The sequence below is a fragment of the Haliaeetus leucocephalus genome, unplaced genomic scaffold, assembly GCF_000737465.1.
Source record: "Haliaeetus leucocephalus isolate CR32 unplaced genomic scaffold, Haliaeetus_leucocephalus-4.0 Scaffold339, whole genome shotgun sequence".
NCBI classification, from domain to species: domain Eukaryota; kingdom Metazoa; phylum Chordata; class Aves; order Accipitriformes; family Accipitridae; genus Haliaeetus; species Haliaeetus leucocephalus.
In genome coordinates this window covers 5519741-5546759 of record NW_010972775.1, presented here as the reverse complement: position 1 = coordinate 5546759, position 27019 = coordinate 5519741, and the positions used below count along the sequence as shown (strand labels likewise).

At 35.6% G+C, this 27019-nt stretch overlaps 1 protein-coding gene across 2 annotated transcripts; it reads right to left on the bottom strand.

Moving 5' to 3' along the window:
- Positions 1-27019, bottom strand: ICE2 (interactor of little elongation complex ELL subunit 2). Of its 2 annotated transcripts, none has more exons than XM_010571724.1 (15): positions 26943-27019; positions 25853-25957; positions 22927-23194; positions 21681-21800; positions 19909-20043; positions 19435-19551; positions 17724-17883; positions 15505-15689; positions 14032-14989; positions 11933-12111; positions 10330-10459; positions 4610-4694; positions 4470-4520; positions 3141-3399; positions 1-635 (listed from the first exon to the last, which is right to left on the bottom strand). In XM_010571724.1, exons 1-15 carry the CDS (start codon positions 26969-26971, stop codon positions 447-449), a joined length of 2970 nt encoding a protein of 989 aa, XP_010570026.1. In that variant the 5' UTR covers positions 26972-27019; the 3' UTR covers positions 1-446. The 2 variants fall into 2 exon arrangements, with proteins under 2 accessions (XP_010570026.1, XP_010570027.1); XM_010571725.1 differs by lacking the exon at positions 1-635 and adding an exon at positions 2817-2891.

Genomic DNA, 27019 nt, shown 5'->3' with positions numbered 1-27019 from the left:
TGTTCCCCTTATGCACATTACATAAAGTAAAATACAATTCTAAAATATGTCAGAATAAAAATCTGTAGTGCTTCTGGAAGAATTAAGAAAGCTGAAAAGTTCTTTTTCTTGTTGTTATGTGATATCAAATATTGCTGTTGACCGCAGCTTCATTCTTCAAGCCTTAGTTTTTCTACAAAAATCACGAGACCAACAGAAGATACTTTTGTCTCCTAACCTCAGCTGCAGACATTTGCTCTTTTTAATCTGACTGAATTTGAGATTTTCACTTGAAATGTGTCCACTGAGGTAAGAAAGGGTTAAAGGTTTACAGAATGTTTCAGTTATGGAGCCATTTCCGCTGCCAGCTTGTTCTGGCTTCTTTGAAACTGCAAGAAAGCCTCAGATTTTTTGTTTCATCTTGTCCTTCTCCAGGCCATGCTTATCACAGCATGGTTCAGCTATTCCTACTTCAGTTGCATTTTGTTGTACTTAATTTTCCACTTTTTCTTCATCATTCTTTGTTTGCAGTAATTCTTCAGCTTCTTTGTAACCACACCTTCATTTCTAACAGGCTTAGCTGGATTGCCTTTTGTTTCCATAGCTACTGGCTTTCCCTCATAGGGTGTGTCCGATTGTCCTTTCACTCCAGTCATCTAGACACATATGGGGAGAGAATAAAAAAAAAACAAAAACAAAAAACCACAGACTAGAATTAATAATCTTAAATCTGTACTAAGCACAAACATACAAAACTACCTTCAGAGAACTGCCTTCTACTTCTCATCATTCCAGCCAGACTCAGAGGCCACATCTGGACTGGGTGACAGGCACAGCTGGTTTTCCTGCCACCAGTGAGATCTGACCAATCCTGCCTCTTTCTTGCCTAAGTGCCTGGATTTTCTTCTGGCAGAAACCAAAGTGCATAAGATAATTAGGAACTGATGCACAACTCTATTTTGCCTTCATATGAAGTCAGGATGTGGCTAAAACATATAACTGGGCCTAAAAACTATCACACATCACTAAGCTAGGCATAGCTAGGATGTTGGCTTTTACACAAATGAGTAAATTATGCTGAAGAAAAGTAACATTTGAAAATTTTCATACTTTTACAGTGTCGTACTACCTGTTCAAAACATTAGAGCTGAGAGTGGGATCTTTGTGAAATTTCCAAAGCATGATATGCATCACTTATTCACCAGCATAAACTACAAAGCAGGTTGGATTCCTGAAAAATGTCCACAAAATTTCTATCAAAAGTTTCTTTAGATGCAGACAATTGATTCTTCTTCTCATAAGAAATTCTATTCTGTTTTAAAAACATCATCAACAAAACCCCAAGTGTTAGTGACTTGTAGGCTATATCAATTTTACTTGTACTAATGATGTCTGGAAGGAATATCACATTCAAACATCTAAAATTTTATTTAGATTTAACTGAACTCTGAAGAAACGTAGAATACAAATGCTGTGTAAGATTGTTCGTTTTCAGTAAAAAGGAGTAAGCCATCCACACACAATTTTCTATTTATGTTTGAGACACAGAAATTGTGTTTTCCTAAATTAAGGTATATGTGCCTCTATACAAAATAACATATTACAAAATAACATATAGCTCTTATTTTAGAGACAGTATTGCATATATATTTTTACAAATGTTTCCCTGTATAGGGAACAGCATACCAATGAGAATTTAAGTTTCTGTATATCAGGGAAGCCACCCGAATTGCAATGAAAGTTTCCCCAAAGGTAAAGGGAGTTCAGAGCAACCAGAGACAGGTGATCAGTGGCAATTTGTCCAACTGAGCTAACATACTTTAGAGGGCCAAAAGGAAACCTTATTTTTGCTGCAGAGAATTAATGTTTTCCCTACATGAGCTTCATTTAAAATTACAACCAATCAAGAACAGATCCAAGATGCTCCACCCTAGTCACTGAAATCAGGAATCAATAAATTAAGACATGCAAGATTTCAAAGAGTGTCATGAGGGGACTGAGGAAAGCACTTAAACTTCCAGTGAAGAGTAAAGTCATTTGGTTTTCTGTCTTGCCATATGATTATCCCACACTCAGTAATGTAAAGGCTCTGGCAATTTTTTTATTTTTGTTTTTCTGTGGCTGATTTGCTTACACCCAAAATCTCATGCAGACAAGAGAGGTTATCAAATACTACTGTTGAGTGCTCATTGCCATCTGCACAGAGGAAGGACTAATCTGGGTCCCTCTCCTCTACCTGGCTACTTATTTTCACTAAGCTGGTTAGAATTTACTACCTTAGACCTCCAAGACATGCCAGTTTCTGCTGAAATAGCCCAAAAAGTTCAAGATTTTGAGATCTGGGGGCAAGACAGAGGGACAAATGGAGATAAAGGTGGGACTGAAAAAAAAGGAAACCAGGTTAAAAGGTCCTTCCTGAAATTTTTTGAAGAAAGAGTACATCAACAAAAAGCACCATCACAGAGGCAAAATTAGAAAATCCTTATAAATGCAAATATTGTATCTGTTTCAGCTGTACTGCAAATCTATAAATTACAAAGCTTTTAATAAAGCCAAACGCTACTTTCTTTTTGCTGTCCAAAAGTATTATTAGCTCACATTAAAGACGTAAAACTTCATTTTGAAAGAATTTTGCCACGAAACAGGGGGAAAAAAAAAAGTGTATTAAAAAAAAAAAAAAACCCCAAACCACCACTTAATTTATCACAGAGAACTGCAGTAAGAGCCCAATGGAATACATCCTGACAGTAGAATTCACCTCACCTGATTTTACCTTGATATAGTTGTGCTAATCATCTTTATTCCTGTAGTCATTAGAGAGAAAATGACAACTCTACAGCACAAGTCCTACAATCTATTTAAGAGGCCCATCCTGGTGTGGAGATGCACCTTACAAAATATTCCATTTTCCTCTGTTAACAGCACAACAAGCTTAAATGTTGTTTTTCCATACTGTAGAGTTTAAAGTTAGGTGAGATGAATCTTACCTGAAATATTTTTCAGGAAAAAGGCATTCCTATTCTTGGTAGTGGATCCAGAACTCTAAAGGATCTCTCTGACCCCCAAAGATGACAGATAAATATACTAGCTATGTACCCAAGGGACTGAAACAGATTATTTCAGAACTGCTAATCTGCTTTTCCATCAAGTGTGATACTGACCTTCTGTTTCCAGGTGGCTTCCTGGGGTGCAGGTGGAAAGGTGCATGGAACTCTTCCATGATTCATGTGATAGGGCAAAGGGAGGCTGGGATCTAGTGGCACCCATGGGACTGAAAGAGTGGCAGGTACAGTAGGGAGATCACAATGAGCTTTATGTAAGTTATATGATGCTCTAGTCGTCTTGTCAAGAGAACTCTTGTAGATTCCAACTGATGAATCTCCTGCAGCATGAGTCAATAAGTAAGAGCCCTCCTGCAAACTAAAAAGATAAAGTTAAAATGAAAAATATTATTTAAATGTTTTTGTTTTGTTTCATTTGATCAGGATAGCCAAGTTCTTAATACAAGAGCAAAACATCTTTAGATATTTACTTATCAGTCTCTGTTTTACCAAAATGCTATGGTCAAAAAAACATGAATTCAACTGCATTGATAAATACCTACTAATTCATGTGTTTATAATGTATTCATAATAAACTAATTTATCATCAATGTACAGATTACCATCATGTTCAAGAAAACAATTAAGCAAACACTGAAAACCATGCATATTTGGCAAACTGTAATTCTTTAACCAGGGCCTTACAAAGCATAGTGCATATATCGACACAGACACAAAGAACAGATGTGCTTTAAATACATGCAGGATTAAACAGGTTTTCAGGATGATAAATGTTAACCAACTGTCCAAATCAAAAATCTTAGCCACAAATCACGAAGCTCCAGAAATTACAAAGTGCAGGAAAACTCTTCTGTAATTCAAATTAAGAGGCTTCACACACAGTGCAAGAAACCTGCTTCACAAAAAAATTAAAAGACACTTGCAGAGCAAAAGCCTGGAAGTAGCTAAATAAAGAAAGAAAAGGAAAGAGCAAGAAAATAGTTGCAACGTTGTACAGAGACATATGTATACTGTTCTAAGTCAAGCTAAGCAGAAGGGAACACAAACAGTATTATTTCTACAGATCAAGCAAAAAGACTAACAAAAAGCAGAAGTCCAAATTTTAAATGTCAGCCTACATACATAATATTAAATCTCACTCCTGTGAACTATTTAATCAGCTCCGAAGTGTCCAGTCTCCTCTCTTGGATAAGTAGTTCATAAAAATCAAGTTCTTATTCTTTTGCATCATTTATACAAAGCCTGTAATCTTAAGCACATTTTTATACAGTACTGCATTATTCTATGCTAGACCTAAAAGAATCTGTAAAATATTTCATGTATCTGAAGAAATAAAAATCTTAAGATTAGACAAACATTCTACAGAAGAAATAGGATGAGCTGGGTAATGTTGCAAATAAATACAACGAACAAGAATGGAGCACTTACTCAGACACTTTCTTCAAAATGTGATGAAGTATATTTAATGAATTTGCAGGCCTGCGGAAAAGAAATTACAGAAGTAGTAACTTGCAAGGCTTGTTAGGATTTCAAATTCATTACTAAAAAAACCTACTAAAAATACTCACTTAATCAATCCAAGTTTTTCTCTTAAGATTTCTGGAGAAATCTTTTCTAGCATAATAAGCTTTGATGTAAAAGCATCAATACGTCCTGAAAAATATTAATTCAATTAATATGCTGAAAATAAAAATGAGAACAAATGCAAAAGTATAATTTGCAGACCTAATGCATTTTAAAAGGAATAAAAAATTTTGCTTTTACAGCATAGAACAGTGAAAAGTATTTATCAATGTTGCAAAATAATGGAAAGTAAAATGTATAGCTGCTCAAAGTACAGACATCTGTATTTGGCCTGCCTTTCTAAATCAGGGAGATGCCCATGATTCCAGAAAATCTTACATCTTGGGTGATATCTGGGATACACAACTTCATTTTGCCATGGCCTTAACCTCATCAGATAGCTTGTATCTTCTCAAGTTCTTTTGATCCTTATCACTATGCTTTCTCACTGGACAGATCATGAAAGTTTATCTTTTACAACAAATTTTCTTTTGAGTTTAATATACTTGTTTTTCTATTCTGACAGTTTATACAAACAATTGCATTACTTGATTTTCTGGGGATTGTGTACCTTCGTCTCTTGATTTCCATCCCCCCCTCCCCTCACCTGAAAAATTAAAATTTACAATTCAGGCCTTTTTCACAGCAAATCATTAAAGAGTATTTGTCTTTGACACAGCTATGAGCAACAATTCAAAGCTCTCCTCATCTTGTTTTTAAAATAAAGGCTGACAAGAACAGTTTAGCCCACATTTTCACTTGATAAGCAGTAAAGATCATTAGCATAGCTTGTACACTGATGTGGTGACCGTGCCTTACCTTCAGGTTCTCTCTCATGTTGAGGTTTTCCCAGAAATCTGTTCTATTCCAGCTCCCACAAGGAGGATGAGAAAAAGGCAGCATAATAAAATATGACCTATTCGGAGGAATTTACTGCCTTACTACAAATCTGCTCTCGTAGGAGGTGTAAATTGTTCAATCGTACAGTTAAAACTGCTAAACCAAAGCACGTCACATTCCAAGTTAAACATTACTAGCAATTTGTTATGGGATGTGTAAGACGACCAAGTAAGAACTCTCATTTTAACAAATTTTTAAAAAAAGTACCAGGACAACTCATTTCTTTGAAACACTGTACATTTGTTACTTTTCTTGATATCAGTATTTTGTGCAAGACTAAGCAGCTAGGTTTAATGTTCTGCATTGCTGTCTAACAGAAACTTGAAGTCATTATAAAAAAAACCCCAAAACTTAAAAAATAAAAAAAATATTAAAAAAATCTGTTTGTGTTCTCCATTCCTTATCAGCCTCTCCTCAAATCAGAAACTTCTCTATTTCTAAACTCATTGACAGCATAGCTGGGAATAAGAAGTATCCATGAACTACTCACACCTAATTTACATTACTGTATCTTATATTTGAGAAGTGACTAACTGAAAACATTTGACACTAAGTTACTGATATAGTAAGTACTTCTTTCCAAGCCATTTTTCAAATAATCTTTATTTAAAGGCCAATATTATCCTATTCAAGGGAAGGTAAACTATTCTTTTTGCAGTAAGTTTTGCTTAGGCACTTAATGCAAATATGTGAATAATGGTTGGGGGTAAAATGTTCCCATTAATCAGCAAAGCTTATCACAATTTTATTTACTGCTTAGATCATACACAAGTATCTTATTTGGGAAACACGTCACAGAGATTACTCCCTTTGCAGATGCAGGATCTCCTATCTGAGTAGCAAGGGGACTTAAATCAACAACTGAACAAGGTGCTCTACTAGAGCAAGATGAGGACAGCACTCTTAAGTTTGTTTGATGATAATATCTCTGCTTTTGTGCGAACAATCACTACCTTCTCTGAGAACATAAAAAATAAAAAATTCCACTTAATATCACACCTTGCAACTTCTGCACAAGGCCATAGTCACAATTCTGTATTCTTTCTCATGTCCTGAGCTGGAAAGACTGCTGAGTCACTGTGCTGAGCTATGAGATTCTTCTCTCAGCCACATAGAGCAATACAACACTGAAGAACAACACAGGACTATTATGGGGAACAGACCAAGATTCAAAGACCTTTCCATCCATGCTTATTTGGCAACACAAAAGATTGTTGAGACAGTGAATTAACTTGTTTCAAGATACAAGAACTCCTAAGCTATTTAACACTGAGGTCTGCTACACACTCAAAACTTCAATTTTAGAGGCTTCACTTAAGATCTATATAGTCTCAGAACTATCTGAACAAGAATGCAAGTTGTAGGTACTGTGTTAGTAATGGCAAGATCACAGTTTTGAAACAGCTGTTCCATACTTTCAAACTCAAACTGTGGGGTAAATTTAAAAAGAGCAAAAAGTATATGGCTCTATTATGGTTGATATAAAAAATTCCTTTATTATTAGACATGATATTTCACTTAAAATAATTCAAATTATAGCACGATCTGAGAAGTCAAGTCTGTCTTTCTCCTTACACCAAACACATGATAGCAGCAGTCTTACTTTCAGGTATCAGATTAATGAAAAAGAATGAGATATTCACGTCATTGTTAGTTGTCCATAATACAGGGATATCATTGCCCTTAGAGAATTGTCCCTGGAGTTTCAGAACACAGCTTTCTGTTGCAAAGAGCCCTCTAAGTAAATCAGGACACTTGCAACATTGTATTTTTCACAGCTCCCCAGAAATACAAACTGAAAGGCGGAATTTCACAGCTACCTTGCAATATTTCTCAACAAGAGCAGAAAGAATCCCTAAGTAGAATATGGTAACAGTTTCCTATTAAAAGCTGTGGTAGGTGCTCTTTCATAAAATGGATCATTTACTTCCACGCATGTCTTCTTACCTAGCTCTACTAGAAACTACATGGTGGTACCAAAAATCTGCAGTCCCCAGTTCGCCTACCTGAATAAATCACATCTTCTGTCAGTATCAAAAGTTGGTGATATGCTGAGAGTCCAACTCTAATTGCAGCAGACTTTTTTTTTTTTTTTTTTTTTTTTTTTTTTTTTAAATAGTGGTGGGAGGAGGGCTGCCCCACATGCTGGGAGTACTAATTCACCATGCAGGACAGTGACAACCCGCGGTAATCCTGTGCTTCCTCAGAGCACGTAAAAAGAGAACCCCTGTGGACCCCAGGGTTTGCTGCTGGAAGAAGCGCATCCAAGAGCTGACAAACAAGCATCACCATCACTGGAATGACCAGTGTTTCTCAATCCCAACGACTTTTTCTCCCAAGCACATGAAGACAGACAGTGTGTTGGAGGCCAGGCCACTGAAGCCTGCCAGCCTAGAGCTCCGTGTCCATTTCACAACTAGCAGAAACACCGAGGAACCCCCGTATCAGAAGGGGATGACTGTTTATGCCAGAACAAGTCCTGCGGCACACAGCCTGCTTTCTCCTACACTCATGACAGTGTCTATAAAAAGGGGAGTTGGCTGGATGAGCTGTCTGCAAACTTCGGCATCCAAGCCATACATTAAGTATCCTGTAACTGATGAGAGATTAGATAGATATCCAGCCAGATTAGCCAGCTCTCTAGTTTGACTATTTCCTCACAGTGCTTGTGACTCTGGAAATGTTAACAGAAATGTTGATAAAATTTTCTACAGGGGGCTAAATTTCAGTGCAATTCAGTATACTGTTCTGTTCATTAAAAAAAAAAAAAAAAGAGAAGAAATGCTTCAGTACTGTACGTTAAGATATAATTAGAAATGGAGAACTGTGTGCATAATTATCTCTTTGTGAGGATTTTTTTTAGAAAAGGGAAAAACCACAGCAAATATTGCTTTTGCAATTAGAAACACAATTTCCATTAAAGATGGACAGCAGACAAAGATGCAATCAGCAAAACTATCACCTCAAATATATTAGATTTCACACGAACCCTATAATTCTATGATAGGATGCAAAGTTTGTATGTAAAAATTAGGAAAGAGAGAACTCAGCATTTCTAAAATAGTATTCTGATGTGAGCCACCAACAGCAAAAATGTAATTCAGTGCACAAGTGGAAAGGTTAGGCAACCACAGGCCACAGCTGCTGCCATAACAACCATAAAAAACAGAGAATTTTTTCTACAACAGGAAAGCGAGGCAGTCCCCACTGCAGAACACTCATTGACTGTACAAACAGGATTGCCCTCACTCTGTAGCAAGTGCCAAACATACTCTAAAATGCATTTTGACTAACCACTTTGTTGCAGATTTTCCCATTCAAAACCTTATTAATTACAAGTTAACTGGTATCAGAGAGCTCTCCATATAGTAAAAGGGTTGGTTAAAATGATCTGGCCACATTCTTCATATGCATCATTTTCATTTCTCTGCAAAACATATGTATCCTAATAGACATAAAAACTTTCATGACATTTAAAATGTCTTTGTACAAACACGAATACAGCATTTTCTACAGGACATTTGTTAGTGAAACTTTCCTTATAATGCTGCATTCCTAGTATGCTCAGTTTATGTGATTTTGGAAAAAAAATGGCCTTTATAAGTAAGAGATCTTTCTGCTAATATTTCCATACTTTTTATCCCTGCATTATTGTCTTTTTATTTTCTGTGCTCTGAATTACAGCTGTCATCTCTTCTACATGAGATTTATAGTTTCCTGCTTCATTCTCACTGAATGCATGGTACTTCTCATTCATAGATTCTATTACATTATCTCCTGTTTCCATCTGCTGCATGATACAGGACAAGGAGTATCAAGACCATCCCTTTGACAGGGATGTTTCAAGTCATATCACATATTAGAATATGAAATTTCATGGATCAGTTAGATACACAAAGGAAAACCCAGAAAATAATGTTTAAGTAAGATCATCCAGTGTTCAGAACTACTGAGGAATATCATAGCTGTGGAAAGAAGTTCTCAATAAACTTGTGCTGTGTATTTTTTTCTTCTTCCTGTTAGGAATTTTCATTTCTGCAAAGCTAGAAAATTATTTCCAGTACCTTAGATATGAGACACATGTACATTTTTTTCAAAGCACGTAATTTCTCTTATTTCTGAACGACAGAACTCGGTTAATCCTATCTTGCTTGTTTTTCCTCATTCTCTTGTAATCTTATCTGTCTACATGTTATCAGTGTAGAAATATGAAGATTATTGCCTGTTTTCAAGGAAAAATAAGTAATATTTGACCTTTTCCCATACTGCAAGCTCAAAGGCCAAGGAATCAGTATCCTCTGAGCCACATACCTGATCCTCTGTTCATCTTCTATTTTGGTATGTAATAACAAGTTTATTTAAAATGATTTCACAAAATAATAAGACATATTTATAGCTCACATTTCATCAAGAAATATTTTTACCACTCCTGCAGTAATTCATGTTGTATATGATTCTTTAAAAACAAAAACAAAAACAAAAACCTCCCCCCAAAACCCAAATACTTTAACTCATGAAGATTACTAACTTTGGAGAACTAAATTCACACTTACAGATAAATTTGTCTTCGAAAGACAAATAAATGCAGTTCTTGAAAACAAAAACTAGATGCTATTCATCTAAAACCAAAGCTGAAATATCCTCATTTACCACCCAACAGAAATTTTAGACAAAGCACTTATTTAAAATAAAAGTGAAAACCAAAATTAGAAAGTTAAAATAAAGACATGTGGAATATATCTTTAATAAATATTTTTCTCTTCTGTTATTCTATGAATATTCAGATGTACATGTTACTTAAGCAAAAATCAACACATGAACTTACCAATATAAAATAAGCATTCAGAATGCAACATACTCTCTGTCCACAACTGACATATTTCACTTTCTGTAAGAGCTTCTACACCGTAATAGGGTTGGTATTCTAGTTTTGGCAACAGGAATATTGGAGTAAGCTAAAAAGTGAGATACAAGAAAAATCAGCACTCACTGCCCAAAAAATGTCCACAGTTGAACTACATTTTGTAGTTGATAATCATCATAGTCCTCCACTACAGCTGAAGCAACAAAGACATTTCACAGATTTTTGTATGACGGCTCACATTCTATGAAACCAACAGTACAAACTTTGGACTACAGAGACTCTACACAGAGGAAGGTGAAATGGACAGGAAAAAAAAAAAAGCCTAGGCAAGCCTTTACAAATAATAAAAATTTGCTGCCAAGTAATTTTTCCATGCAACTAAATTAATTCGAAGCTCGCACTTCTGTGCTCTACTGCCCTCTGCAGGAATTTAAGAAAAAAATACACTATTATATTTCTGATTTGATTATTATTAGTGGAATCCTGCCACTTACTCCCCCTGTCAGGGTCTTACTTGAAATTATAACCTAATGTTCGGACTCTCATTTGAAATCAGAGGCTAATCTTTGCATGTTAACACTAGAAGAGAAAATACAAGCCTCTTCTCACTGACAAATCAGTTTAAATTTCAGCAGGAATTTTAAAAAATAACAGTGCTCAGTTTCTGATTAACAAACTAAGCAGCTATTCACAGGCACTTACAAGCAGTGGATCAATAGCAAAGAGATGGTATTTCTTCAAAATAAGATTTTGAGCACGGAATCTTAGCAAGTAATCAGAGTTACAAAGATCTATTTCCACTTCAATAAAGCATACACACCTCACAAAATACCTGCCTACCATAATTCTGGTATTCTGGGGAGGGAGATATCACATCAAATTTGTTGAATGATTCAGAGGACTCTTGACAAAATAACAAATTACTGAGGATTCCAGAATAAGCTTTCCTTCTCCTGATGTTACAAGGACTATTTGGATTACACTTGCATTTAAAGCATTTTATTCCTTAAGACAAACGATTTGCTAAGATGTATACCATACTTTTCAAGCAGAATGAATAGGATCTCTTTTTATCTTTAAATGTGTCCTCTGTTGTTCATTCTATCTCCTACTGCTCTGCTTAACTAGGCATAATAGCAAGGCTGAATCCTGCTTGAAAGTATTTATGATCATGAACATTCTCAAAGCCTTGGGCCAAAAACCTAATTACTGCATTAACTTTTAAGAATAGTTCAAACTGACATTAGTTTACATGAGTATAATTACCCATGCATATTACTGTAATGCAGTTGTAGTAAAAAATGCAGAATCACACTTACTTATCTTCTAATCAAGTAGGTTTAAAGAAATCACAAGTTATTCTTCCCTCTCTTCCTACAGCAATATTTACTTAAAGACATCACATACTGTAGAGTTACAATTAAAAGTACTAATTGTCTGAGTGAAAACACAAATGCTACGAAGGACTGGGAATCCCAGAGATGCCAGCTGAGCACAACTGTTTAAAAAACAAACAAATAAACAAATAAACAAAACCCAGAAAAGCTAACTGCAAAACCTATACCTTTTGGGCTTTTTTCTTTTTATGGTATCGTGGCAATGACTTCACTTTTTGCACACTGCAACGTACAAGTAACAACAGATCATTCAAACTGAATAGCTTATACACAAGGTTGCCATCCTGAGGTGCTTCATACTCTGAAGGGTCTTCTTCAAGCATCTGAAGTTCATTTGGCAGCTTTCCTACAGAAAATAAATAAAACAGAAACCGACAGGCTTGCACATTCTTTACCATGAAGCTAACTAGCTTTTTGCTTTTTACTCTTGCAGTAGGTTTGTTTATATATTTTTTTAATAGAACCTTTTTTGTCTCCTAAGATTTTGGGGTGAAAACTGTCTCATTAGGCACAAGAAGTCACTTATGTATTAAAAAAAATTAAATTTGGGAAATGGCCGCTATAACTTTTAAAGATTATATTTTTAAATATTCCCACATATTTTATCCTAATCATTAGATTTCTTACAAAGACAGAGCTGTGAGACTCCATTCTTGTACAAATGGAGTTCAAAGGCTGTTTTTTAAGCCACAGCCACTCAGCACAATGGAGACAAAAAATTTATTTACCATGAATGCCTCCTGAGAGCTGTCATCCACTTATCGGTTACCGAAATAACTCAAGCCTCAGGTTTGGATGGTAGCATAATGTACCATCAATTTCAATACTAGTATATTCAAAAGAAACAATTATTAGACATCCAAGTGCGGCTTCGAGGTAGGTTAACAAACATCCCTGCATCCCTTAGAGATATTTTAACAAAACATTTAAAATAAACAAGAAAAAACTCCAACTTGTTCAACATTATTTATTGAGAATTTATCCACTTCGGAGTTTATGTGCATATTTGAATAAATGTATACTGTGCGAGATATTATCATTCAAGTGACTGGAAATAATTTTCTGTTAGTAAAATACTTAACTTAGTTCTTGCTTTCTGCAAAAAAAGACATGGATAGAGGTTTTTCAGCTTGCTACAGAACTTTAATTTGTAGAATTATGCTTTCTATTCTTTCACAGTCACTCTTCAGCATCTTAGCAATATTGGTTTCACTACCTCTATTAAAAAAAAAAAAATTCTATTATCAAACACCTGAATTTCATACTCTGGCTTTTTAAGAGAAGAAGAAATAGAAAGAGTACCATGCTGTTCAACTCTTCAAGCTGAGGGAGGAGACATGGTCTTTTAGTGACTACTAAAATTCAGTTAAATCGACAAAAATGTAGGAAGTGACAACACAACAGAATTACTTGTGTTAACTGTCTCCATTACAGATTAAGTAATTAAGATTAATTCCTATGTGATCAAATGCATAGCTAGTTGGAAAACACCAGCAAGACATGTTTTCCCACCAAAAAGCATCGATTCACTGGAATTAAATATTTGAGAAAAAAAAGTATCTGTTCTGATGGAACCTGCCTGGTTTCCTGCCAATTTACCTAACACAATAAAGTGCTTCTAACTTCAGTTGTACAGAGCTCAGAAGCAAATCAGGCATGTGAGAAAAACCTCAAAGTTCATGGTCCCTAGGATCTTCAAGACTTCTAGTTCTTCCCCGAGGTCTGGGCATAGCATAGGTTCATTTTCCAGCTAAATGCCTGAAAACTTGGGAGAGTTGCTTGTAGTGAGTTCTCATTTCAAGTTTTCATTCAAGTTTTAATTGCATAATTTGATAACATCTTTCTTCTATAGAAAATGTAAACTAACTCAATTTTTGATTGACATGAAACTATTTTTGCAGACCAGACTACTCAAATACTTGAATTTCTGAGGAAAACTAACTCATTTCACTACTAAATGATTTCTTTTCCTTGCTCAAAAACCTTGTGTATAACAACTTTTTTGTTTCTCTACAGTAAAACAATATTTCACATTCACCTCTGTGGACAAACAGCTCCCAAAATGCTTCCTTATGTGTGCAAGACAGTAATTGTCACACAGAGAAGGTATTGTTTAGGAAAAAAAAAAATTAAGTCACATCTCTAAGTACATTTAACGGACATACTATTAGGATGTTCTTCAGATGAAGAACTTAAAATGTTTTTCTGCTACATTTTATCAAAAATTTGAAATTTTACTCCTTACACAATGAACACAATTACTTACTCTTTGGCACTCCCTGAAAAAGCCAAGTCCAGGTATTTCTAGATGAGCCATTGGGATTTGAGGCAGGGGCTGGCGCAGTTTCTGTGCTGGAGGTCACCAATGGTTTTGGAGATTGAGGCACATGGGCTGACGTAGCATTAGAACTATCACAGCTCACCACTGGCTGCTCATGAGCTTTTTGGGAAGGTGACTTCAGAAGTTCAGTTTGCATTTTCAAAATCTGTCCAACAGGATCAAATTCTTTGGACAACTTTCTTTTAGCCTTTCTGGAGGCATTTTTTCCCTTATCTGTAATATCTGAGCAATCACTCATGCTTGCTAATGGAATCTGGGTGGGGGAAGGCGATTTGGCAGTCTCTGCTGAGGTATGAGAAGCAGTGTTTGGTACAGGTGTTTTGCAACAATCAGTGTTTTTACATTCTGTATCAATTATCAAACGCTCTTCATCTGTGTCACTACTGCATAAAGAAGCGTAAGTCTCATTTTTTTGTGCAGTATCAGACTCTTCCTTGTAACTAATAGCATTTGAGAGAGTATTTAATTTTGTTTCACTGTACAATACTTCTTTGGTCATGACATGCTGTGCTTTGCTCAGTCCTACCTCCTCTGATTTAAAGCTTTTATGAGATGAATCTCCTTCAGGGCTGAAGCATAGAATGCCATCTAATGATGGAAGCTGCATGCTGGCATATGCTGGAACTCCTTGCTCAGAAATGGTGTTTTTCCCTTCTTCACCTCCACTGTTTATGGTGGATGTATTTTTTTTCCCCATTTTTAAGCCATGTGAAAAACCTTTAGCAGTGTTACTAACTGTAGGAAAAGTACTTTCCATTTTAGAAGTTCCTGAGAGCTTGACAGTTGCTCCAAAAGTTTCCAGTTCTGTAACATCATCATCAAAGTCCATCCCTGTGTCATCTGGAAGAGGAATCTTCCTGTACTGGTAGGTATCAGAAGACATCTTAACACAGGGAGGAAAAAATAATAACAACATAAAAAACCCAAAACAACAACAACAACAAAAAAAACCAACCCCAAGAAACAGAACATGTTAATCACAAATGGGACAGTGTCAAATTGAAAACACAAAAAATGTTCTAGTATCTGTATTTTGACTGTTGGGAGAAAGGGGCAGTAGAAAAGAAAAATTCCTGTGTTTAACACAGAATATCTTAAGACCTAGGAGTTGAAAGGCCTTTCAAAAGAGAAATAAAGTTCATAGAACTTTTCCCACTTAAATGAACTGATCAAAATATGCTTTAATGAAGTAAACATTAAAGCTGAGGATGCCGATGTAATAGAAGCATTTAAAGGAACTAGACAGACATTTTAAAACATAGGGTCTGTAACTCAGCAGTAAACTACCAACAGGAAACCTAAATTCTCCTTCTTTATCACAGAACAAGTAACTTAGGAATTATAACATAGGTTTTTGTTCTTGTTTGTTTGTTTTTACATGGAGATGAAGCTACATACATCCCACTGAAACAGATTGTCCTCAGCTGGTTTGTCCATCAACACATCAGAAATCGAAACGTAAGACATTTTAGTTGCTAGGAAGTCCATTGGAATTTCATGGAAGATCTGGTTCCTCTCTCTTACTGTCATTTCCTTTCTCAGCAGAGGTGAATCAACATAAACCACTCTAGCTGGTTTGCCACCTTTTCAAGAACAGAAAGAGATTGACTATGTATTAAATGAAAGGAAAAAGATTGTTGTACAATTTAAGTAATAAATCTTTCAACTTCCAATTATAGTCAAATCCATTCCACATTCACACTAGAAGAAGTGAAAAACTATCCTCTCATTCATTAACAACAGAAAATAAAAGTATGTCCAGATACAGTGTGAATTATTAGGATCCTGCAGCAGCAATACATACCACATTAACAGTTGATCATATTTTAAATGCAGTTCTAAACAGAGAATTTGTAAAATAATTTAGGAGTCATCATTCCTTATACTGTATTGTATCATCAAATGTATTCTGTTTTCCAAAAATATCTTTCTGCTTCCTTTGATGAACCTCAAAAAAAAAATTTTTTTTTTTGAAGTCTTATTGTCCAAAAGTGATGGCTGCAGTTTACATTTCTTCTAATCAGTAACTATGTCCGGGCTCTGCTGCCCCACTCTCTTGTTTACATCTTGACACACTTAGATATGAATCACCCATAGATTCACCCAAAAATAACAGTGATACCCTGCCCAATATTATACAGAAAGCAAAGGCACATGGTGAACATAGTATCAGTGTTTTAGAAAAAAAAAATAAATCTGAGGATGAAAAAAATATAATTAATGCAAGACGGGGGTTACAGGGAAGGTAGAAAAAGAAAGAGAGAAGAAACCCTTCAAGAAACATTATATATTGCTAACATATTCTGAATGCCCTTTAGGTGTTAACTTTGGATCTAAACTCAAGTTTGAAAACTGTAAAGCTGATATAAAAGGAGTCAGGCATGTCTTTACAGATAAAGTAATTTAATCTCATGTAGGAAAGTGCAAAATTTGTAGGATTTGCAGATATTTGACAGCTTATTTACTACTATCCAGAGGTCTGCTATACAAATTTGTGGGAAATGCATAGAACACAGACATTCCAAGACAATAACCATTATACATACTCATAATGAAAAAAGCCCTAGTGTATTAAAAAAAAAAGGGGGTGGGGGGCAAGAAGTGAGGAAATCTATATTCAGATTACTGATGGAGTGCTTGACAACTAAACTAGAGCATTCAGGTGAGTTAATCAGTTTATTCAAAACATTTTTTGTTGTAATTGGGAAAAGTGATCTCCATGGACATTCATTATTCATTCATTATTCTATGATGTAAATAGGTCCTTTTAATTCCAGATAATATTTGTTTGGCTTTTTCATAAAACTTCAGAATTTTTTTTTTTTTAGCTTATTGAAATCATTTCACTTGATAATTTTAACAGCTTCATGCAGTTGTTTTCTTTCCAAGGAGCAGAGCTTACAGTTTTGAAAAGCAAAAGGACATTTAACTGATTTTTTTTTTTTCCCCCCAAGTGGAAAATAGCTGTATGTCCAAATCCAATGTTAATGGTGATACCTCTAGAGGTTGTTACTATTCTCAGTAACAAGGTGGAACAAGGTGTAGAAAACTATGAAATTACCTTGCTATCAGGTTTCCTCCTTGAAAATAGAGTAAAAACTATAGCAATGGATTTTTTAAGGTTTACTTTTTTATAATAACTTTGATTAAACTAAACACTTTTTTCTTTATAACACAAAGGTCTCCGACTCCTTACCAGATGACAGCTGAAAACATTCACTTCAGATTCTTGCCCTTTAAAACATGTGAACAAAGTCAGTCAAATTTTATTACTTTGTTTGATTCCTTAAATTAAAAACATGGAAGTACTTAAGAGAAACTATTTTCTCATAGCTGCATTCTAGAGTGCTGCTTCCTTCAGAAAAGGTAAAAATCTGAGCTTATAATTACAATTATGATTTTCATTAACCTTAGCTTCTTTCTTTTTTTTAAATAAAGTCAAAATTAAACTATTCTATTACTGTGTGAACTAAACCAGACTACCTTCTACTTTCCCACAGTTGGTTTTACTGGATCTTCTAATTTCCTGTTCTTCAGTCTGCTCAGAAAGGATTATGAGAATATATAAAGGTCTCCATGGACAAAAATGTAATTTTTACAACAAAAACATACTATACCTGCAACAGGGATCATTTTAATGCAAACTGGAATTTCCCATTGTTCCTTGTAGTTAAGTCCATGATTATTCAGTAAAGTAAATAATGACTGATTACTTAAAACAACTTGAGGACAGTATTTCAAAGCAAGTTTTTCTGCATTCGAATCTGAACTAATATCCTAAACAGAAAAAAGTTAAATTTTTAAAGTTTTTTTAAGAAATACATATATAGATTTAAATTCATAAGAAAAAGCCCAAATCCAAACAAACATGGATTAACCCCCACACCAAAAGCCCAAATACCATCAAAGTGCCAGGCTTCAGAATCAAATAAAAAAGCAAAAAATTCCCCTGAAGATTTTTGGCTGAATCTTATGCATCCACCTTGCAGCATGAGAAAATACATCTTCTTTACTTGTATCTTTCAGTTAATTCCTTTTAATTTGAATTAGTAGGTTGAATAGGAATTTGGATGATCATAAAATATGGGAGTCCATTGCAGAAGGAAAAAAAAAAACCAAACCAGATTCACTCACACATATATTACAGATCTTCTTACGAGTTAAGTAGTATCACAATAAAAGATATCTAACTTTAAAGGTATGGTTAAAACTGCACAGTTGTTTGAATACAGATTACATACAAAGAATTGTAAAACAAATACAAAAACATGAAGAATACAAATTCAGAATTGAAATGATAAAATTATTAAACATCATGAATACAGGTTTCCATGAAGAGAGGAGGCTGGGAATGCTCATGAGGTGGGAGGAGAACATCAAGGACTAAGAAGATAACAGAAACCCAGGAGCACTGAGGACTGTGAGAGAGAAATAAGAAAAGTCTAGCTATGTTCTTTTTTCTGCCACCTGAGACTTCATCAGAAATATTCTCTATTTATAGCTACAACAACTCTTGAGGCATATATCATTCTCCTGTGTCACCTCTGCTACTTTCTGAAGCAAAAGTGTCTTTGCAATCACAGTGCCTCTGTTGAAAGTTTGGGTTTTGATATGTGAACAAACTCCTTCAATTAATGGATAACAAATTATCTGGAATAAACCGTCACAAAAAATGAGTTCCACAGAATGAAAACCTCATTGATGTCCTCTGTAGAAGAACACAAACAGAAACATCAGATATTTATCAGCAAGGTGGACTGGAATCTAAAAATTGTTCAACTCAGAAATGGAGTTTATGCTGTTTAGCAAAAGAAATTCCCAGGGTAAGGTAACCTAATCAACTTTTCAGAAAAATAGACAGTCTAAAGTATTTCTTCTTACCCTCAGGACTTCTTTCTTAAATCAGAAGCCTTTATACCTACATGCATTTATATACATGCATACACACTCACACACACAGAGGCCAGCTTAGAAACTGCAAAGCAAAGTTTAAAAGGAACAACACTGTAATAAACAATTCTATCCAGATTTCACAGACAGTGCGTTCCAATTTAAGGACCTCTCTAATGTTTCCTTTAGAGAACAGAGGAAGTCCCTTCAAGAGGCACTAGCTCCAAAAGGTAATAATGCAACTTTTGAAGAGGGCAATGTGATTGCTATAAATGAAATACTAAACAAATAATGATACAAAATATGTTCCTATCCTACAAGATGTGTAAGATTAGGAAAAAAAAATAATGAAAAAACTGTATGAAGAAACATAAATAGGACCAAATTGCTCTCCTCTACAAAATAAGCCTTAAAAATGACAATAAAAAGGTTACTTACATTGTGCATAATAGAAGCCTTTTTTTCTGGAGTTATAATAGATGTAACAGTTTTGTAGTCTGTGGGCAGTTGAACAGGCATGGTAGGAAAATCTGTTTTACCACGTCTTGCCGTACCCTTGAAGAAATCAAGTAGTATCAGAAAATAGCTTTAACTTGAAATCATGCTGACCCAACAGTGCACTTCTTATAGTGAAAAATATTAAGAATTTAGGCAGGTGCATTATAAAGTTAGTGTTATATTAAAGAAAAAAAAACTATTAAAGCAACCTTTTTGAAGGGTGTTAACAGCCTTACTACTACCAAAATAATTTCATCAATGTTTTCATTAACAATTTTAATTATAAATTATAGCCCCTAAACCAACCACTGAATAATACTTGTAAAAAACCCGAATCCTTGCGTAACACAATCCAAATGTAATTCTACTTCTTTGAAAATAACACCAAAACAATACGTATATGTAAGATATTACCATTACAAGAAGATTTTTTTCCAGCCTAAAGGTCAACTGCGTATGAAACTTTCCTCCCATGATACCCATGATCTCCTGTAGTGTGTAAAATTCAGGATACTTTTGTGCATGTCCAATACAAGCACGTAATAATTCCTAACATAAAAAGAAAAAATAGTTTATGCATTTGTATCTTTCATAAGAATTTAATTTTTGAAAGTTTTTTCTGCAATTGCAAGTTGCATTTGCATATACTTTCTGTAGAGAACACAGATATATTTAGCAATTACTGCTAACAGACTTGTTCAACTTTTCCAGCTAGAGACAGTATTTAAAAACTTAGAGATACCAGTACAATTCTGTAAAAATCTTACAATCACTGGTATCAGAACTGAAACATATTCTAAATTCTCCTCAACCCTTTATATGCAAGGCTAACAATGTATGCATACAGGCTCAAACCAATCATAAAAAAAATAGTACAGTTTCAACTGTGCTAAACAAGGTAATTATTTTCTTTTCAGTTCATTTATCTTGGCTTTTAGAGGGAGTGGTATTTTTTGTGTTACTACCCAATTTACACTAGGCCTAGGTAGAAGTCGCAAAGATAGAGACATAAGAAGATTTCATATGTATTGTAACTTGCTTTCATGTCAACTCTAGATCCTAAGATAATTTTTTATGATATATGAATTATGTATTTAAGACATTTAGGTTTTATATAGTAACTAGAATGAGTTACTTCTGCAAGTATTGTTTAAAACTAAATATGTGCCTCCGTTTCATTTTTATCTCGGGATATCAACTTAACTATAAAACAACTTCAAGTCTGGAGACATTTTGTGACCAGACAACATCACTTAGAAAAACAGGCTCAAGTGCAAGATACAAAATTACAAAGCCAATCCCAATTTTTAGAAAAAAAAGCAAGATTTTTGTCCTCACATGTGCCCAAACCGTGTGTTAAAGGGAGAACAAATTTGTCTTGTGCATGAAAGAGCACGTAATAAAAAGTGGTATGGTGAAATAGAAGCAATCCTTCTGAATTTAATGAAACGTTCTACTTTAGTAAACACATTTATTTTTCTGTGTTATTCTGTAAAAGAAAGCGATGCGGCACTTACTAGAAAAGATTGAAATTTTAACAGAAAGTATATAAGTACGCCATTTCAATTAAAGCAAGACACTATAAGGAAAACAAGGAAGAGCAAGTCAACCCACTGCTGGAAAGTTTAACGAACCTGTATTCTGGAATTCTTTTCTCAAAATGTGCTATTAAACCAAGAATGATATATAAAGTTGCATTCATGTTTGATTTTAGAATCATCAAAGATGATATTTAACACAGCATGAACTTGGAGATGATTATGATTAAAGCCTGAGTAACCTCTGATTAAAGTGACTTTGTAGCATGCTACTGTAGAGGAAAGCTTAACATTCTGTCCAGTAGTGTAAACTTAGGAGCAGCTTGTTAATGTAAATGCACAGTTAAAATGTAATTTCTCCCTTCCCAAATATAAAGATGTCATCTACTTAATTGATGACTAAATCTTTGTACAGTATTGTATTCAGTGACCTCACTTATATCGTATCTTATTAGCTACAATAAACTGTGGGCCAAGTCATGCTGCACAGCATAAAGGAAAAGGCTACTTTCCATGTCTCATGCCAACATGGAATCAGCAGAAGTTCAGGGAACATTGGACCCCATGAGCAGTGCCTATGTATCTTAATCACAATTCCAATATGATTATTTAAGAAGAGAAGGTATTAATCACAGTATTGGTAATTACCTCAGTATAACGTAGTGCATCTTCAGAGATGGTATCATAATCTTGGGCGCAGCTTTTTGCAGCATTTTGGGCAAACTTCATAAATTCTGCAATTTCATTATTTACTACTTCTTTCATTTGCTGGGGGGAAGGAAAAAATCTACTTTTAAAGACAGAATGGAATCCTGTAGGCTAGGTATGTAACCAGCAAAGTTTCCAGAGAGGTAGTACAGGTGATGGTATGAGGGAGGACATAGATTCCACCTGCTGCTCAGTTTGGCAAGTCTTTGCATACACACGTTTTTTGCAAGGTGCGTTTCCTAAAAAAAAAAAAAAAAAAAAAAAAAAACCCAAAACAACCCCCCCCCCCCCCCCCCCCCCAAAAAACAGCAAGCTTCTTTCGATCATACACTGGTGGTTTATAAAAAGAAAGGTTACAAGACATTGTTGGAGCAAGTTTACATGACAGAGCCACAAACATACCTGAGCTCTGACTTTGTAAGCAATTACATTATAAGTAACTATAACACAGTAGGTACTGATTTACCTGGGAATGACAGTCCCATTGTTACAGCATAAAATAAAGGAACTAGCATTCACAAGGAAGCATAGAAAACCAAATGCAATGGCTCAAACCCATTTGCTGATTAATTACATTACACAGGATTCAACTAAAATGATACTTTGAACCAACATGAGACATAGCCTTTCACTATTTAAACAGCATTGCTGAGACTAAGTAGCAAGTGTGAAGCACAGAAGGTCAACACATAGGTCCCCTCCCATGCTACTGAAGAAAGTTTGCATTACAGGGTGCTTGCAAAGATCACATCAAAATGTATCCATCTCCTAACATTACACAAGACTGTTACATGCCATTATGAAATGCTAAAATCACATTAAGGTCAACTCTTAATTTGTCATTAAAAAATATGAGTTTTTTTGGGGGGTGGGTGTGCATTTGATCAGCTATCAAAGATCTACACTTACCAACAGTTGTTTAGACTACTACTAAAAACCACAACAAAACAACAAATCTACAGAAAACCCACGCACTTTCAAGGAAATAAGCAAATACGCTTTCAATTTGTATTAAAAACGTTATCCTGAATACTTTAAACTTTTATTACCATTCATAATACTATGTTAAAAGGAAATTACAACAAATTGAATTTAAAAACATTTTTGTTACATTTTCCTTAACTCTTCGTAATAAAATTGTATGACTCCCTCTACAATGTTCCTATGTACATATATGCACGCTTACCAGATACGTGAATAATTCTCTTTGACTTGCTGCATTAACTTGAAAATAGGGGGGTTTTTTTGAGTACTTAGTCATCAGATGTAAGTATGTTTTCTGCTCCTTCTCAGTCAAACAAGAGGTAAATGGATAAGGGAGTCTAGGTTCTGGAAAAGGATGATCATCAGTTGTGCCTTTAGCCTCCACCTCAACTGGATCTGCAGCCTGCACACTGCAAGTCTGTCCGTTTTCTGAAGAGTTTGCCAATGCCTCCACATTTCTTTTTGCCTCTCTGAAAGAAAAGTAATAAATGAAAGAACTCATACTTTTCACATAAATAATAGTATTTGTCAGAATTAATAGAGGCAGTCGTGCAAGCCTAAACTTCAAATCCAGCAAAATGCACTGTATACTATTCCAACTCCTAGTCTGTCATAGAAATTTTCTCCTTCTGAAACTTCACCTGGACAATCAGACTAACCCTTACTATCAACAGCAGGCTTGCCACTGGTTTAATGATGAAAAAAAATTTTTTTTTTTTTAAAACCAAAATGGTGTAGATATTAGTCTGTCTAATCAATATTGAGGTGACAAGCTAAATATGAAACTCCAATTCTTTGTTCTGGAAACACTCATTATTAATGAAAAGATAAAGAGTCTCAACATTTTGTCATTCACCGATGGCTGGTGTTCAGAAACAGTTTGCACTCAAAAAGGTCTAACTTATGAGTCAAAGTTATGATTGTAAAGGAGAAAGACTCAACTAGAAAAAGTCTTTCTTTCACTGTAAAAAAAAAAGTAAATTAAAACTACTTAATTGTAATAGAAATTCTGGATTTCAGTGAAAAAAATTCCTAAAAACAGAGCACACAAATCAAGAGTTTCATCTTCTACTCTAAAAAATGCTGAAATCAGTTGCCAAAAATAATTTTGGGCTAAGGCAAGGGGCATAGCTCCCCTAACAAAAACAAAGAAGTAATGTTATAAAGCTGGTTCTTAAATTAAAACAAATCCAGTATATGAAGGCATCTTAACCCTGCTCTATTTTCTTAAAAGATAAAATAATTAAGGTTAACAAAATGAACATTAACTGCTGATCTTGGAAAAAGCATATTTTTGAGATACGATTTCAGCAGCAGAAAACATCTCAAGTGTTTTTTCAAACCCAGCAGTATCACGTCCACAGTTCTTAATAATACTTCACAGCTGTCTCTCTGAATATGAGAAAGTGTCCATCCTCGTGGCACAAACTGGCAAATTTAATTAAGCAGCAGCAGCGACAAGATGCTGACTCAGATATGCCAATGTAGGAACATCAAGAAATTCTAGCAGCTTAAATTGGCTATATTCAGCACTGAATGAAATGGCAGCACATCAAGATCATTTCAGTATGCAGTGCTGTCACAGTCTTCATCAGGGTGCAAACCAAAATAATCTGACAGAGCTTTTCTGTCCATATTTACAGCATTATACTTTATTTGAGCTGACGGCTTAAATTTTTCCCCTTCATTTTATCAGCAACTTGCCTTCACAGCTTCTATGGCGAGAGAACATACACTTTAGTAAATATCTATCAGAAAACCCAATATAAAAATTGACAAATTTCTGCCAGCTTTTACTTTTATGTTTGCCCCAACGGGTTCCATTTCTCTTCCTCTTGATTATGGCCATACAACCCAGTTCCATCAATTTCTGAATTTTTCTGGTTGCAACCTCTCTTCTGGCTATAAACCCACTTCTATTACACACAACTGAACACAATCCCACTCTTAAGTGCAGTCATGTCTACTCCAGAAACCCTTTTTCTACATCATCTAAAGGAAGAATCCTGCAGTAATATCCAGTGTACCCAGTAGCAAGCTGTGAGGGCTGTGCTCATCTCTGCCAGTTCAAGGAAAGTTGCTCCTACAGAGATGAGCCAGAAAAGCCTTCTCTAGCCAAAGATGTGGGATATAGTTACGTGATGGAGACAGGTGTTCCCCTCAAATGTGCACACTCAGTGTCAGTTCATAAAAATACTGTAATTCCCCTTTAGAACAAATTATTTCTTCACATGCTGAACTCCCCACTTAGAGCACAGTCACTACCTTGATCTCCCATCCACATTCTTTGCGGTGTGAATGTTCATCCACCATGAGACACTTGCCACTTGTACCTCCCTACCAGCTTAATGACTTCTGAAAAAAAGACAACAGCCTAAATACAGTCCTCCAACTTTTGAAATTCGGCAGCATGAGCCATGCTTTTCACTATGCGAAACAAAAGTTGTTTCTAATTCCTCAACTTAAGAAAATTAAAAAAGACATCAAAACTGCACAAACAATACTACCTGTACCACCAGTGTTCACATAATTTCATTTCTCACCCTTCAGCTAACAATCTATACAGTTTCTTCATTATTCAAGGAATTAATTGCATCTCCACTGCACCTTAGACACTGTTGGCTTTATGTAAATGGTGATGGCTACTTCCAAAAGATACAGGTAAAAAGGATTTCAATGTACAGTATCATCAGCCTTCTCCAAAGTGAGAAGACATGGACAGACAGCAAGACATTAATTTCTAAAAATAATTAGGTCTGGTTCACAGGTTACAGGATCCTTACCATGACCAGTTAAGAGTGTGGGTCAAACTTCATCTCTCTCTGGTACGTAAAAGAGAGCAAAAAACCAACAAGCACTACCCCCCCAAAAATAACGCAAACCCTATCCCAAAACCCCCCAAATACCACCCCACTCCCCAAAAGACACGAAAGACCAGAGGTCCCAACCTAGACTCTTCCCACTTTCTGAGGTTTCACAATAGGTAAAGCACAGACCAGCTGCTGGACCAATGAGTCAGTAACAAATCCTTGCATGCCGGGTAATATACAGCTTTCCCCAAAATAGTAAGGGTATGTATCAACAGGATGATGACAAACAGCACAAAATTGTAACATAATAGAATATACCTGTTTGATAAATGCCACAGTTCAGAAAGGCTTGGTGCCAACGAATATTTTTCATAAATTTCATGTGAGAAAAATACTTCACTGCCATTTGTTGGTGAAATATCCCTGGATAATAATAAAAAAAACCAACAACAAAATAAAACTAAAACCAAAACAAGAACATTGCGATACACAAAAAATTAAAGGCCACATCTACCCCCGAGAAACAAAGAACAGAATTATTTATTAAAGGGAAAAAAAAGGCCATCTACACAGTGTTTCCACATTCCTTCTTTAAGAAATTTACATATATACTAATTCCTTACTGGTTCTCAATAGTAACATACTCACATTCGTCACAGTCCAAAAAGAACAATTTAATGAATACAGGATATAAATTCTAGATATGGTAAGAGAAGTTCTGATGGAGTTACACGCTTTCAGATATTCATTAATCAAAACCAAACACTGGGCTGAACTTGCTGGAATTTTGAGAAAAATAGAACAATCTTTTGGTTTTAATTTTCCAGAAGAGATATTTTGTTTTCTACATAGACCTTACCTTCTTTTCTCTTTTTTTAAAAATAGCCCTTCCAGTGTACAGAGTTTATACAATGCCAATCTTCCCACACTGTTTAGAAAGGCACAAGGAAAGATTTATTTCTGTCTTCCTCACGAATGAACTAATTCAAAACCAGCCTACCTCTCTAGACTTAAAAAACCGCATTACTTCTTTGTAGGGCTTTTCGTATTAAAAAAAAGAACAACGTCACCGCCCCATATCCAGATCGTGGGTGTGCGTTACTCAATCGTTCCTCGTTTCTGAACATACATAAACACAGAGACTAACGCTGCCTCAGGGAAAGCACACTTACAGCTCCCCTCCTCCACCGAGAAAACGGCAAAAAATGGCGCCGCCCCGCCCTCCCTCAGCGACGGGGCGGAGCCAGGCGGGCGCGGGAACCCAGGGCCGGCCCGCTCCCCCCCCGGGCGCATGCGAGTCCCTGCCGGGCGGCGGGCGGAGCAGTGCGGAGCGAGGGGACGGCTTCCCGCCCGCCGCTCTTCAGACGCGCCGTGCTAGGTTAGGGGGACGAGGGGGGAACGTGCTTACCAGGTCAGCAGCTGCCCTTTGGCCGCCATCTTGGCGGGCCCCTCGGGGAAGCGTACTCGCCGGTTCCTCGTCTCTCT